The sequence below is a fragment of the Cheilinus undulatus genome, linkage group 2, assembly GCF_018320785.1.
Source record: "Cheilinus undulatus linkage group 2, ASM1832078v1, whole genome shotgun sequence".
In the NCBI taxonomy this organism is placed as follows: domain Eukaryota; kingdom Metazoa; phylum Chordata; class Actinopteri; order Labriformes; family Labridae; genus Cheilinus; species Cheilinus undulatus.
Window position 1 is genome coordinate 57,166,735 of NC_054866.1, and position 15,162 is coordinate 57,181,896.

The 15,162-nt window shown below is 41.5% G+C and overlaps 1 protein-coding gene across 1 annotated transcript in view; it reads left to right on the plus strand.

Annotated features, from left to right (window-relative positions):
* The window catches only part of clmpb (CXADR like membrane protein b), a 156,521-nt gene that overhangs the window by 125,288 nt on the left and 16,071 nt on the right, over positions 1-15,162 (plus strand). The window contains exons 3-6 of the mRNA XM_041799429.1: positions 1,661-1,865; positions 10,600-10,767; positions 14,342-14,467; positions 14,862-15,003. Of these exons, the coding sequence (XP_041655363.1) occupies positions 1,661-1,865; positions 10,600-10,767; positions 14,342-14,467; positions 14,862-15,003 (641 nt within the window). The remainder of the gene's footprint in view (positions 1-1,660; positions 1,866-10,599; positions 10,768-14,341; positions 14,468-14,861; positions 15,004-15,162) is intronic.

The window sequence follows — 15,162 nt, forward strand, 5'->3', positions numbered from 1 at the left end:
AAAATGAAGTCTGTAAGTGGAAGTATGCAGAATCTGTAGAATCTCAAAGTTGAAGCAGTTTTAGGCCCCGTCCATACGGAGACAAATTCAGGAGTATACGCTAAGGTTTTTTTGTCGTATCGGCGTTTCATCCACACGAAAACGGCGTTTTGGGTGACTGTAAATGACACTTTTTAAAAACGGGTCCCAGAGTGCATAAATCTGTCAACGACTACCGTTTCGTCTTCATGTGGACTTTCCTGAAATGGTTACGTCACACACAGCGTAGCTCCCTTAAGGCGCCTGCGCGGGTCCGGCCAAAACAATTATAGCGGACTACAGGGTTGTGTTCGTGCTGCAGAAGCTACTGAGCTTGTTGTGGCCAACACAGCGCCACATACAGGCTTGGCATATGCACTACAGCGTTTTCAGTCGTTTCCAGTGGTTTCATGCTTACACAGATATTTCCTGAAACGATCCCGTCTTTACAGAAAACTTTTTCAAAGCGAAACGGCATTACATCATTTTCGTCTCCGTGTGGACAGGGCCTTAGGCATAAATGCAGAAATCTTCCATTCATTTTAATGGGGCCAAAAAATGTGGAAAATGTTAAATATTGTAAAAAGTAAAAGGGTTAGAAATGTGAAAAATTCAAGCACAGTTCTCCTGAACATGCTGAAAATGATAAAAGTTAAACCGTGAAAATCAGACAAACTGAGGAGACTGAAAATGCCAAAAAACGTACGGAAGAAGAAGAAGAACAATCTAGTCTGTGTAATAATGAAGCGTCATGTGTTATGATGGAGCAGGCCTGCCTGAATAAAGTATTTAATAGCAACTGGGGAAACATTTCAGTACAAATGTTTCTCTTTGCACAGGAGACTGTACCTTTGTCCTAAAGGCAAAAGCTGAAAGTGGTGATTTAATGAAATGATTACACAATGAAATGTTTGGCGGGAGAGATTTGTTTAATTATCCAGCCTTTTATTTTAGCTACAGTGCTAAAATCACACCAGTGCCACTGTGGGTATTTGAATCTTTTATCTCAGCACCAGAATAGATTTTTATTTGGTCAATTTGACAGCTCCCCTTGTAGAACAGCATAAGAAGATAACAGCGCTGACAGATAATCAGCTAAACGAGCACTGCTAGGATACTGGCATTCCACGAATGCATTCATTTGTAAAATATTATTTCCCAAGTGTTAATTAAAAAGTGTTAACAGTGTTACCCATGACTGCTGCTATTCTGTTCTACTACAGGCTGTGCACCCAGGGGGCGACTGTTGGATATGTTGGAGCTGTGCCTGTACGCCGTCATTACAGTTCTATAACTCTAAATGTTAATGGCAGAAAACCAATCAAATATATCAAGTGTAGCACTGTTGGGACATGTTGTTAAGTGATATGAAAGACTTATTTTCAGGATGGGTTGCATTAATAAGATGAGTGCTGGCGCTAGTTTACATTATCAGACCCAGAAGAAAATGGAACATTCTGTGAAAAAGGAAGGAGGCTCTTCTGAGGCCGTGGCACAGATAGTGAGATAGATAGTTTGATAGTGCTTAATGCTGAAGAAGAGGACAGCAGATCACAGACACACAGTCCTGTACAGTTTTTCTCTTCCTGTCAAGGTCTGTCCTGACAATGATCAACTCTCTTTTCTTCTCCACAATGTGTAGATCATCACCTTCTTTGGAGGCCAGGTGTACACCAATGAGGCAACAGGGAGTGAGGCCGGCCGTCTGTCCTTTGCTGGGGACTACCTGGGGGGGGACGCCTCCCTACTGATCAGCGACCTGCTGCTGACCGACTCTGGAGAATACTACTGCAAAGTCAAGACCGGGGGAAAGTACCACTGGAGCCAGGTCAACCTTATTGTGCTGGGTGAGTGTTGGCCGAGTATAGATACACACTATGTTGCCAAAAATATTCGCTCACCTGCCTTGACTCGCCTATGAACTTCAATGACATCCCATTTTTAATCCAGAGGGTTTAATCTGACGTGGGTCCACCCTTTGCAGCTAGAACAGCTTCAACTCTTCTGGGAAGGCTTTCCACAAGCTTTAGGAGTGTTATGGGAATTTTTGACCATTTGTGAAATCACACACTGATGTTGGACCAGAAGGCCTGGCTCTCAGTCTCTGCTCTAATTCATCCCAAAGGTGTTCTGTGGGGTTGAGGTCAGGACTCTGTGCAGGCCAGTCAAGTTAATCCACACCAAACTCTCTACAGAGAGTAGAAAAGTGACTAAACTGAGCAAAAATCAGAAAAAAAAGGTGGGACAAATGGGCAAAAAGTGGCATGTAATTGCAAAAGGCAGCTTAAATATGCGAGAAGTGGCATAAATTGCAAAAAGCAGGGTAAAAGTGTCAAAAATGGGCAAATAGTGACAAAAAGAAGTGGTAAAAATGGGCTTAAAGTGGCAAACACTCTAAGAAAAATTGCATAAAAGGGCAGGAAGTGACAAAAATGAGTTAGCGGTGGCAAAAATGGTCCCAAAGGTGTTCTATGGGGTTAAGGTCAGGACTCTGTGCAGGCCAGTAAATTGATCCACACCAAACTCTCTCCTCCATGTCTTTATGGACCTTGCTTTGTGCACTGGTGCACAGTCATGTTGGAACAGGAAGGGGCCATCCCCAAACTGTTCCCACAAAGTTGGGAGCATGGAATTGTCCAGAATCTCTTGGTCTGCTGAAGCATTCAGAGTTCCTTTGACTGGAACTAAGGGGCCAAGCCCAGCTCCTGAAGAACAAGCCCACACCATAATCCCCCCTCCACCAAACTTTACACTTGGCACAATGCAGTCAGACAAGTACCGTTCTCCTGGCAACCACCAAACCCAGACTGGTCCATCAGATTGCCAGATGGAGAAGCGTGATTGGTCACTCCAGAGAAGGCGTCTCCACTGCTCTAGAGTCCAGTGGCGGCGTGCTTTACACCACTGCATCCGGCGCTTTGCATTGTACTTGGTGATGTATGGCTTTGATGCAGCTGTTACCATGGAAACCCATCCATGAAGCTCTCTACCACTGTTCTTGAGCTAATCTGAAGGCCACATGAAGTTTGGAGGTCTGTAGCCATTGACTCTGCAGAAAATTGGTGACCTCTGCGCACTATGACCTCAGCATCCTCTGACCCCGCCCCGTCATTTTACGTGGCCTACCACTTGGTGGCTGAGTTGCTGTGGTTCCCAATGGCTTCCACTTTGTTCTAATACCACTGACAGTTGACTGTGGAATATTTAGGAGCCAGGAAATTTCACCACTGGACTTGTTGCACAGGTGGCATCCTATCACAGTACCACGCTGGAATTCACTGAGCTCCTGAGAGCGAGCCATTCTTTCACTAATGTTTGTAGAAACAGTCTGCATGCCTAGGTGATGATTTTATACACCTGTGGACATGGAAGTGACTGGAACACCTGATTTACATTATTTGGATGGGTGAGTGAATACTTTTGGCAATATAGTGTATATTCACAGGTACACATTGGGTCATGTTTATACACACACACTCAGTTAGCTCCACGCATACAGGAGACCTAATCACAGTGTCATTAGCCTGGTACATTTCCTCCGCCATGCTGACTGATCTAATGATTCTATGTGATTCAGACAGTGTGATTTGATTTCGCTCATGCTGTTTGGGTTCGTTCAGATTGGTTTGTTGATGAGGTGAGAGCAGAAATGTAGGACCTGGTCTGGAAATGCATAAAACTGATTGATTCTCTGGGGGTTTGAGTTACAGACAAGCATGAAGCTGAATTCTTTTAAATTCCTGCTGTGTAGCCCCGGCTGATGTGTTCATGGGAAAACAGAACCTGCTCTAAATTTAAGTTGTTCCTATGACAACATAAAAAATCCAATCACCATCAATCTTACTGCCAACTTAGAAAAAGGGTTTGTCTGTTCTACTGTAGCTATGAGCCTCTGCAGAGTCATCACTTCATCTCTGATTCCCTTTTACATTCTTTTTGTCTTACCAGTCTGCCCAATATACAGACGGCTACCCAGGGGCATTTAAAAATATCTGAGTATAAATTCACTTTTTATGATTACATTCAAAAACTAAAACTCTAGATTCATTACATGTGAGGTTAAATATTTAAAGCCTTTTTTAGTTTTTGATCAGTCAAAATATTAAAAAGTCACACAAGACCAGTAAAAACAGAAACGCTAACTTTTTAAATTATTTTCACGTCTGTGTCTTTCGTAGTGATTACTGTACGAGTGTGGCGAGGCAGTCAGCCTGAGGCACTGCGTTAGACTAAAGGCCTGTTTACGTATAAATGTATACGTCCTTTTCAAACCATGTTACCGTCACTGCTCACATACTTCCATGCGTCCTTTACGTTGGCGTGGATGTTAACCAATACATCCACCAGGGGGCAGCCCAGAGTCAGAAGTTTATGACAACAACAAACTCAAAAACAAACATGGCGACTGTGGAGGAGGTACTGATGATGTATCGTTGCAGTGTTTCTAACCAACTCGCACAACCTTTCCTCAAAAAGTTCCGCTGTTGTTATTTCTTCTTCCTGTCTCAGTAGAGCAGTGATGCTCAACGTGTGGCTCTTTTAATTTCAAATATTATTCCCACAGAAAACCTTAAAAAAGGGAAACTTTGGCCTCAGAAATTAAGTCACATTAGTCAGTTTGTTTCCAACACATATACAGTAACTGTCAACCTTTATTTTTTGTCTGTATATTTTCATTGTTCTTATTTGCAATTTTTTGCCCCTTTTTTTCTATTTTTGCCATTTTTAATCCATTTTTGCTGCTTTTAGCCCATTTTTGCTACTCCATTTTGCCCTTTTTTTACCAGTTTTTGCCTTTTATATTCTGCTCTTGAGATTTGCATTTTTTCCCCTCTTTTGCCACTTTTCACCAATTTAAGCTGCCTTTTGCCATTAAATGCCATTTTTTTGCCTATTTTTGCCAATCTTTGCTGCTTTTTGCCCGTTTCAGTCAGTTTTTGGAGATTTTTGTCATTTTTTACCACCTGTAAATAATATTTTTATCAGTTCTCGCCCTTTTTGCCACTTTTTTTTCCTTATTTTTGTCACTTTTCACCAGTCTTTGCCTCTTTTATCCTGTTTTTGCAATTCCCCCCCCCCCCCCCCCCCCTTTGTTGCCACGTTTTGCCTTTTCAAGCTGCCTTTTTCCATTAAATGCCATTTTTCTCAGTTTTTGCCACCCTTTGCTCATTTTCCCACTTTTTTGCTACTTTTTGCCCATTTTAGTCACATTTTTTTGCCACCTGTAAATCATGTTTTGGTCACCTTTTGCCATTTTATACCTATTTTGCCCCATTTCAGCCATTTTCATGCCACATTTTTGCTGCTTTTTGACTATTTTTGCCAGCTTTAACCTATTTGTATAGCCACTTTAGCCCATTTTGCCACCACTTTTCGCCACTTACGTTGTGGCTCATGCAAAGCTATTTTTCAACAGTTGGCTCTTTGGTTGAGTAACACTGCTCTAGAGCTATGTATCGGGTAGTGACAGCAACACCGCCCCCACGGTTTCTAGTGGAACTGCTACGTTTGACCCGTACCCGTAAGCTTTCTGGAAATATGCAGAAATACGGATGAAATGAACACGGAGCACGGACAGAAGGCTCCGTCCGTATCCTGATCCGTATTTAACGTTGAGCATAAATGGGCCTTAAGACTACACAAGTTCAGCCTGATTTAGGCCCGACTCCAACGGGCCAAAATGGTCTTACAGTATGACGAACTTTACCACACATCCAAGACGCCCCATGGCCACGACTCGACAAGACTAGCACATCACCTAGCAACGGGAGAGCATTTGGTCCTTATCTTTGCATTATCATCTACCAGAATCCCTGCTTTTTCTCCCTCTGGGGAACTAATGTACATTTATTTTATTTACTCAATCACATTATACCTTAAGTCCTATCTGAGGGAGAGCAGGTCCATATCGTGCTTCTCTTGGAACATCTACACACCGCGTTCCAAATTATTATGCAAATTGCATTTTAGTGTCATAAACATTCAAATTTTTGTTTTTCAATGAAACTCATGGATGGTTTTGTGTCTCAGGGCTCTTTAGATCGCTGAAATCAGTGTCAGACACCTGTGATCATTAGTCTGCCAGGTGAGCCCATTTAAAGGAAAACTACTGAAGAAGGACGTTCCACATTATAAAGCAGGCCACAGGTTTCAGCAATACGGGAAAGACAAAGGATCTCTGCTGCTGAAAGTGTCAGATAGTGTAATGCCTTGGACAAGAAATGAAAACATGAGATATTTCAGGAAAAATTCATCGGGAAATTTTTATTGGAATTTTAAGGATTTATGAGGAAGTTTCACTGAAAAGTTTAGAACTGTCTAAAGTAATATTTGGGCACTTTTTATTGGAAAAATGTGTTTAAGAATTTTCAAATTTTTTTTTAATGGAATTTTTTTTGTTTTTTGGAAAGGAAAATTTCAAAAAAAAAAAAAAAGTTCAAGCACGAGGCTGATGTTTTACCTTACCAGACCTTACTCATCCCCAATAAGTGGGAGAGAATACAAATGCTCTCCAAACAAAGGCTCAGGTCTCAAGAGGTTAATATTTAGGAAAATCAGAGAAAAATATCATTTGCATAATAATGTGGAAAGCGGTGTAATGGTTTCTTCTTCATTGTTTTATGACTGACTGACCAAATTCATGTAGATGCACCTGCAAAAAGCAACTGAAGAGAAGCATTCCTGCACATCTGAGACAGCTAAACGACTCTGAAGGACAGACGCCAAAAGGGGAGCTGCTGCTCCACAAAAGCAAGCCACAGAGTCCGGCGGGAGGAGCGAGATCGTTCTCAATGTCAGAAAAGCAGGAGATTTATTAAAACATCATGGGAGATTAGTTCAACCGGCGGTTATTGGTTTTCTAATGGACCAGTCTGTTAATCCTCTTGTGCTCGCTCTTCTCTCTCTTCCATAAAGACATTTCAGTGAGTTAGTGCCTCCATTTTTACAAATTGCCCTCAGCTTTGCGGTGACACTTTCGATTTTGAGAGAGACGGACATTTGCATTTTTTCTCCACACTAAGATAATAGCTTGGCAGCCGAGCTGGTAGCTGGCTCGGCATGAGACGGCGTGTGAGTGAGTGTACGTTTCTGTGTGCGTGCCAGGGTTTATGCCTCCAGTGGTTGTGTTTATGTTTATGTGCAAGCTTGCATGTTAATGTCCGGATGCCTGCAATCTCCCTGAAATAGAGTGTGTGGATTTGTTTGTGAAGATTTTGATTTGGTGTGTGTGCATGTGTTGGGATTTGTGTTTGTGTGTGTGTGCAAGGACTGGTTGTTGTAATGTTCACATCTGAGGTTGACTGTTTCAGCTGTTCCTGCTGACAGACGGGGACAGGGATGGAGAAAAACACAGTTAGATGCACAAAGGGAGTCATTTACTTAATCTATCTGGCTTTATGTATAACTGGCTCCCTATTCTCATCACATTTTTGTGTTCCAGAGTAAAAAACGTTTCTACTTTAGCAGCAGCAGCCAAATTCAGACGGTGAACGCTGCAGAAATGACAGTGCTACAAAAATACAGAATTGATGTTTAAATATAGTTCTCTTCTGATCTAAAAATAAGTCACATGGGAGGGAGAAAACAGCCTGCTACTTTCCTGCTTTGATAGCTTTGCAGTGCCTCTCAGCGTGGATCCAAACAAAGCAGCTCTACAGGGCTCAGCAGGCTGCAGCTATACTGTACCGCGCCTCCGGCTACTGGACTGTAACTCAAACCTTTGACCTGTGGAGAACATATTACCACCAGCATTCCCCGCCAGCTCTCGGGTCACATTGATCCGTTCCCTGTGGGATTGTTTTCATGCATCCGCACTGGCAAAGCCATGGCTAAAGGCATTTTATGTTTGTTTTTTCACAGTTAGTCTGTCCTTGCATCAGTCTGATCATACAACTGTCTATCCAACCATCTCTTGTTCTCTGGAACTCTACGTCTCTGGTTGATGCCGTCATGTTCTGGATTATAAACAACACATCCATGTCCCAGAGAGGACGTCGGCATCATTCAGATATGCAGGATCTTCTCTTTCCTTTCTGTTTAAATGTGACAGCGATAATTAGTTTAGAATTTGCAGCCATTGTGCCACAACATTAACATTTGAAGCTCTGTCCTCCCTCAGGGCTACACATTCAAACAGAGTCAGTACACCAACCTGAGAGCATTTGAAAGAACTATTTCTCATTATGATATATATTTTAGTTTTTTTTGTTTGTTTGTTTTTTAGTCATTAAAATCATAAACTAAAGTCTTACATAAGAAAAAAAGAACTATTTAAGGCTAAACAAGTGATGTACAATGCCAGGATTTAAGTTGACAATTTTCTATAATAGTAACGATAAAAATGATACTAGATAAAATAACAGTAAAAATAACATTATTATTATTATTATTATTGTTGTTGTTGTTGTTGTTGTCATTTTATTATCATTTTTATAATCATATTATTTATTATTATTATTATTATTGTTGTTTATTATTATTTTTATTATTATTATTATTATTATTATTATTATTATTATTATTGTTGTTGTTGTTGTTGTCGTTTTATTATCATTTTTATAATAATATTATTTATTATTATTATTTATTATTATTATTATTATTGTTGTTGTTGTTGTTGTCGTTTTATTATCATTTTTATAATAATATTATTTATTATTATTATTTATTATTATTATTATTATTGTTTATTATTATTTTATTATCATTTTTATTATTATTATTATTATTATTATTATTATTATTATTATTATTATTGTCGTTAAATCACAAACTTCAACTCTAGTGGACAAAATTTTAAATAATGTTAGAAATGTTATTTTACCCTAATCCCATGAAAGTGGGGTTGTTGTGTAAAATCTAAATTAAAACAGAAGTCAATGACAAGTCACCAAAAGGTATTACTGGGTATTAAAGAAGCATTTTCAAGAGGTAGAGTCTCTCAGAAGTAAATATGGGCAGAGGCTCACAATCTGTGAAAAAATGAGTCTTAAATGTTATGAAACAATTTCAGAAAAATGTTCCTCATTGTGAATTGCCAAGACTTTAAATCTCTCTCCATCTCCAGTCCATAATATCATCAACAGATTCAGAGAATCTGAAGAAATCTCTGAGAGCAAGGGACAAGGCTGAAGGGGCTCTCAGGGGCCACGTCATTAAAAACAGGCATGATTCTGTTGTGAAATCCCTGCATGGGCTCAGGAACATTCCAGAAATCATCGTCTGTCAACACAGTTGGCCGTGCCATCCACCAATGACAGTTAAAGCTGATCATGGAGAGAAGAAGCCATATGTGAACAGGATCCAGAACCACCGTGGTCCGTCTTCTCCGGACCAAAGCTCATTTAACATGGACTGAGGAAACATGGAAAACTGTTCTGTGGTCAGAGGAAACATGGAAAACTGTTCTGTGGTCAGAGGAAACATGGAAAACTGTTCTGTGGTCAGAGGAAACCACAGACGCCGTGTCCTGTGGACTAAAGAGGATCTGGAGCATCCAGCTGGTTCTCCTGGCTCAGGTCTAAAGCCTGCATCTCTGATGGTATGGGGTTGCATTAGTGCCTATGGCGTGGGCAGCTCTAACATCTGGAAAGGAACTATCAATGCTGAACAGTAGAGAGAGCTTTTAGAGCAGCATATGCTCCCATCCAGACAACGTCTCTGTCAGCACAACCATGCTAAACCACAGACCACATCCATCACAACAGCATGGCTTCACAGGACAAGAGTCCAGGTCCTGGTCTGCCTGCAGTCCAGACGTTTCACCAACAGAATACATTTGGAGCATCAGAGAAGGACAAATCCAGCAAAGAAGACCCAGCTAGAATCCTACATCAGACAAGAATGGGACAACATTCCTCTCCCATCAGCTGGTCTCCTCACTACCAGACGTTTACAGACTGTTGTTAAAGAAGAGGGGATGCTGCACCGTGGTAAACATGGACCTGTCCCTACTTTTTTGAGAAGTGTTCCTCACATCAAATTCAAAATGAGATGATAAAATGTCTCAGTTTAACATCTAGTATGTTTTGTTCTACTGTGAATAAAATACGGGTTTATGAGATTTGACAGTCATTGATTTTGTTTACATCCCACGCAGCGATCTGTTGTGCCTGCTGCTTTGTTTCTTTATGCTAGTGTTAGAAAACAGTTACCGGTAACATGGTAAGGAGACCGTGTGTGTGTGTTCGCCTTTGAAGTGTGTATGGAACCATGAAGTGCAAACCGGGGAGGTTCAGGACAATCCCAACACTTTGACCCCCCTTACATTTCCACAGGCCACAGTTTATGATGAGTGAATAATCATTCTGTTATAATGAATAATAACCACATAAAGCCTCTTAGATTAATAAACTGCATTGTATTGAAAATAAAAAACAACCTGTATACTTGAAGCTGAACTCCTCTGACTCCATATTTGTTCTACTATCTTGCTTTGTTAATCCGGCGTTATCAGTAGTGTGCATCATTTGAATTTAAGCCAGTGCAAAAGTCAACATAGTAAGTGTGTGTGTGTGTGTGTGTGTGTGTGTGTGTTTGCTGCTGACTCTTCATCTTTCTTATTCTCTGGTGTTCTTGCAGTCAAACCTTCTAAGCCGACGTGTTCGAAGGATGGCAAAGTCCTGGAGGGCAGTGATGTCAAGCTGAGCTGTAAGTCCAGCCATGGATCTGATCCCATCAGCTACAAGTGGGAGCGCGTGCTGGACAACGGCAAGAGTCTGGGCAAACTGCCAAACCTCGCCCTGATAGGTAAGGCACGTCACTGACACGGGCCGAACGTGCTGATTCACCAGTCAGGACTACTATAAAGACAGTTACAGTCTGCCAGGCATTATTATTGTTTTATTATATATATACAGTATATATCTATATCTATGTATTAATATTATTATTATTATTATCATTATTATTATTTATTGTTATTATTACCATGCTGTTTTTTTCCCTCTCGTTGTTGCACCATTGATCTGTCCCTTTTTTTAGTTTTTCTTGGAGTTTTTTGTCCCTTTTTTTCTATTCTTTATTATTTCTTCATCATTGACTATTTAAAAATCGTTTATATTTCCATCTCTTCCACTTAGACCAGGGGTGTCCAAACCTTTTTCATGTGGGGCCACAAAGAGAAATGTATACCTGGCAAATAGCCAATCATTTTTAAGTATTTGGGGAGGCCAATCACATTTCATGAGGTCCTGGTCAGCTCTGGCTACCACTGGCTCCGCCCCTGGAACATCATTGGTGCTGCCATTTGCTGCTGTAATCCAATAGGGCATTATAAATCAAGATATCTTTATTATTGGTTGCCAATATGTTTACTATTTAAAGTGTTGTCTCAATGTAGTCCTTAAAAAATCAGCATAAAAACTTGTCAAAATGTTTGTTTACCGTGTTAGTATGGTAGGTCTGCCTAAGGAGAACAACACAGTCTAGCACAAGCTTCATGCTCTGTTGAGGGCCGTATTTCATTTAGTCTACTGAATTTTTGGGGGGCCAATTAAAAATGGGCCATGGGCCACATTTGGTCCCGGGCCATAGTTTGGACACCCCTGACTTAGACTATTCCTTTACCTATATACACCCTACATCCATACATACTGCTTTTTTCTTTCTTTCTTTCTTTTTTCTTACAGCGTCTCTCCTCTCGTCTTTAATGTATTCAGATATTTCAATTCAAGTTTTACCTGACATCCCATACCTTCACCATCCTGTTTATGTTCCCCCAAAACAAATAAGTGCACACACACACACACACACACACACAGATAAACTCGTATATTTATACACCAAATCTACACACACACAAACATAGCCCTTCACACCCTACACTTAAAGCATCACAGTGTAATGAGTTGCTGCTTGTCTTTGCCTTGTTTCCACTGTTTGTAGTGTCTGAGTTGTAAATATGTTGTCCTCCCCTGTCATGTTCTTTATTGCATCACTCAGTTAGAAAAAAAGACACAGTTATAGGCTGTTTTTATCCATGGAAGAGTTTTGCTGAGTACACTGCCTTGCCATCACCTCCTCCCAATTCTAAATTCATATATCTGCAAATACAGCCGATGCCAGCGCACTTTCCTGGTGGCTGTCTGAGCTGATTCAGCAGAATCATTAACTTTGCTTCACTAAAGGGCACTTAGATGGATTCAGATTGTCTAATTAGGCCATTCATTCTACATGCCTCTCCTATCTCTACACACCAAAGACCAAATTAAGCATACTACAATGTTTTTACAGCAGGAAGTCAAACCAAAGCCAGGCCTGTGATTTCTAGTATTCTGTTGGGATAAACAGGAGCGTCCAGGCTGATGCTGAGATCTGATGATGTCTGTAACAGCGACACGCCAGTCTGGCTGAATTATACCTCCATGCATGAAGTCAGCAGGAACTCGGTCTTTTCTTGGATTGTGTGCAGAGGAGAGAAAATCAAATGTAAAACAGGACAGGACTGGCAGCTCCCACTACACTGTCAAACAAAAAGAGAAGCATTGGCTTTCTAGCTGCCCTGAGGCTCTATTTATTCACATGGTGTAGATTCTGGCTCTCATCCTGGACCATAACCAAGCCGTTCTGGCTCTAAATAGTAACAGAGACTATTTTTGTCAAAAATTTAATAGAAGGGCAATTTTCCCCACTGTTTACTCTCTAGACGGTCACAAAGACCCCCGGGGCGCCAACCTCTCTGCCTCGGTTTTCTCTGCAGTGTTCAGCTGGCGTGTGTGATGGCACGTGTTCAGACAAAAGCCTCCAAATTAATGACCTCCACCAAACAACACCTGTTCAGTCTAATTAGTTTTCATTGGACGATAACACACAGCGTCAGTAGCCATTATTTACGGGTCTGGTGAAAGGTAATATCACATGGTTGTCAGTGGCGGGGATGACTTAATATCCCATGGGGCCATGGGGCTCCAGTGCTCACTCAGACTTGCTTCTGCAACTCGCTTTAAGTCCTTCTCAGTGCGATGGGCTTTCATTCTTGAATAAACACTCCATCAACGTCTCTGGCTGCTTCTTTTCTCTTTCTTTTGCTGAAGTTCAAACTGCAGTAGGGCTGGGCAAATAATGGCAAATCAAAATTAATTCGCAATATGGCCTGCTGCAATTTTCAAATCGCAGAAATTGCAATATTTCCTTAACTTGAAATATGTTTTTCTTAATCAAAATGAGTGACACAGAAATGCTATTGTCCTTAAACATAAAAAATGACATCACATTTGCAAAATCAGCAAAAATAGTACGCTCATTTGAAACTGAAACTGTGCTACTTTATGACAGCAGCAATCAGCTGGTAGCCAGCTAACCCTAACCCACCTCCTCCACCCCAGCCTCCTCCTTTATAGACTAAAGCTCCACCTCCTCCACCCCAGCCTCCTCCCTTTTAGACTAAAGCTCCACCTCCTCCACCCCAGCCTCCTCCTTTATAGACTAAAGCTCCACCTCCTCCACCCCAGCCTCCTCCCTTTTAGACTAAAGCTCCACCTCCTCCACCCCAGCCTCCTCCCTTTTAGACTAAAGTTTCACCTCCTCCACCCCAGCCTCCTCCTTTATAGACTAAAGCTCCACCTCCTCCACCCCAGCCTCCTCCTTTATAGACTAAAGCTTCACCTCCTCCACCCCAGCCTCCTCCTTTATAGACTAAAGCTCCACCTCCTCCACCCCAGCCTCCTCCCTTTTAGACTAAAGCTCCACCTCCTCCACCCCAGCCTCCTCCTTTATAGACTAAAGCTCCACCTCCTCCACCCCAGCCTCCTCCTTTATAGACTAAAGCTCCACCTCCTCCACCCCAGCCTCCTCCTTTATAGACTAAAGCTCCACCTCCTCCACCCCAGCCTCCTCCTTTTTAGACTAAAGCACCCCCATATTCAGATTCATGTTACTATTTATTAATTTCTTCTGAAATAATTTAATTCTTTTCAATGCACATGGTTTTATTTAAGGCGTTATGTAATGCTTGAATTTGTTGAAACATACACAAGATTAACCAAAGAATAATGACATATTAAATCGCAAGTTAGTGTCTTTCTCTCATTCCTGACTTTTTATCTAATTATTTCTACTCTCTACTTTTTCAGATTTTTATAACTTAACAAGGATTTTTTAAATCTTGGAGGTTAAATTTACATTTCTATACCACAGGAAATCTGCAGACCTCATCTGGTGAGGCAGTTCTAATTAAGATATGATATGATCTTGCGCACCGTGGGCCACATTTGGCCCCCGGGCCTTGAGTTTGACATCTATGCATTAATCCGACAAATCCATGTTTGCAAAAATGACCCGTATAAACAGACCCCCTTTCTTCTGTGTTGGTTTAATTCCCCAGACCTCAAGAACCCTGAGATCGTGACTCTGAGGAATCTCACCATGGACAGCAATGGCGTCTACCGGTGCACAGCGAGCAACGAAGTGGGAGAGGAGAACTGCACCATTGAGGTCACAATGGAGCAGCGTAAGTTTCCTCCTACCAAACCGCCACACTCCTTGATGGTTATTTTTTCAAACTGCAGCTGGAAACAGTTTCATCTTCTCTCCTATCCTACCTGCACCCCTCACCCTCCCCATTTCCCCCACTGCTCCAAATGGTAGCGACTGGTCAGCAGTTATGTTCCACTGCCACACTCGTACATTCACTGAGAAGTCATGTGGAGAAAACCACACATCCCATAGTTCAGCAGAAACAGTGAACGCTCTGGTGTGAAAGAGAATTTAGGCAACACGGGAGGAAATGCATGGAGTTGTAATATTTCCACCAAGTATGAAGTATTTGTAAATATTAGAATGAAATTCTGACTTCTGTGTGTAGGAAGGGACTTCATCTCTCTCCTCCTTCTTTCCATTAACAGGCAGGGAGGATGTAGTGAAGTGGGCAGGTGCAGCGGCGGGAATATCCCTCGGCGTCCTCGTTGTCATATTAATCGTCTGGCTCGTCTTCCGAAAGAAAGAGAAAAAGAAGTACGAGGAGGAGGAGACCCCAAATGAGATCAGGTTTGCTCATCCTCTCGTCTCCTGGGACTGTTTAACAAACACAGGTTTCTTTTTACCAGGCTAAAGTACTCCAACCTGCGGGATTGTGGGTAAAGGTAGCTATTTGTGCTTTTTCTGTCTGGCTTTCATTTCAGCGGTTGCTCAGTAGGTTTTCTTTCA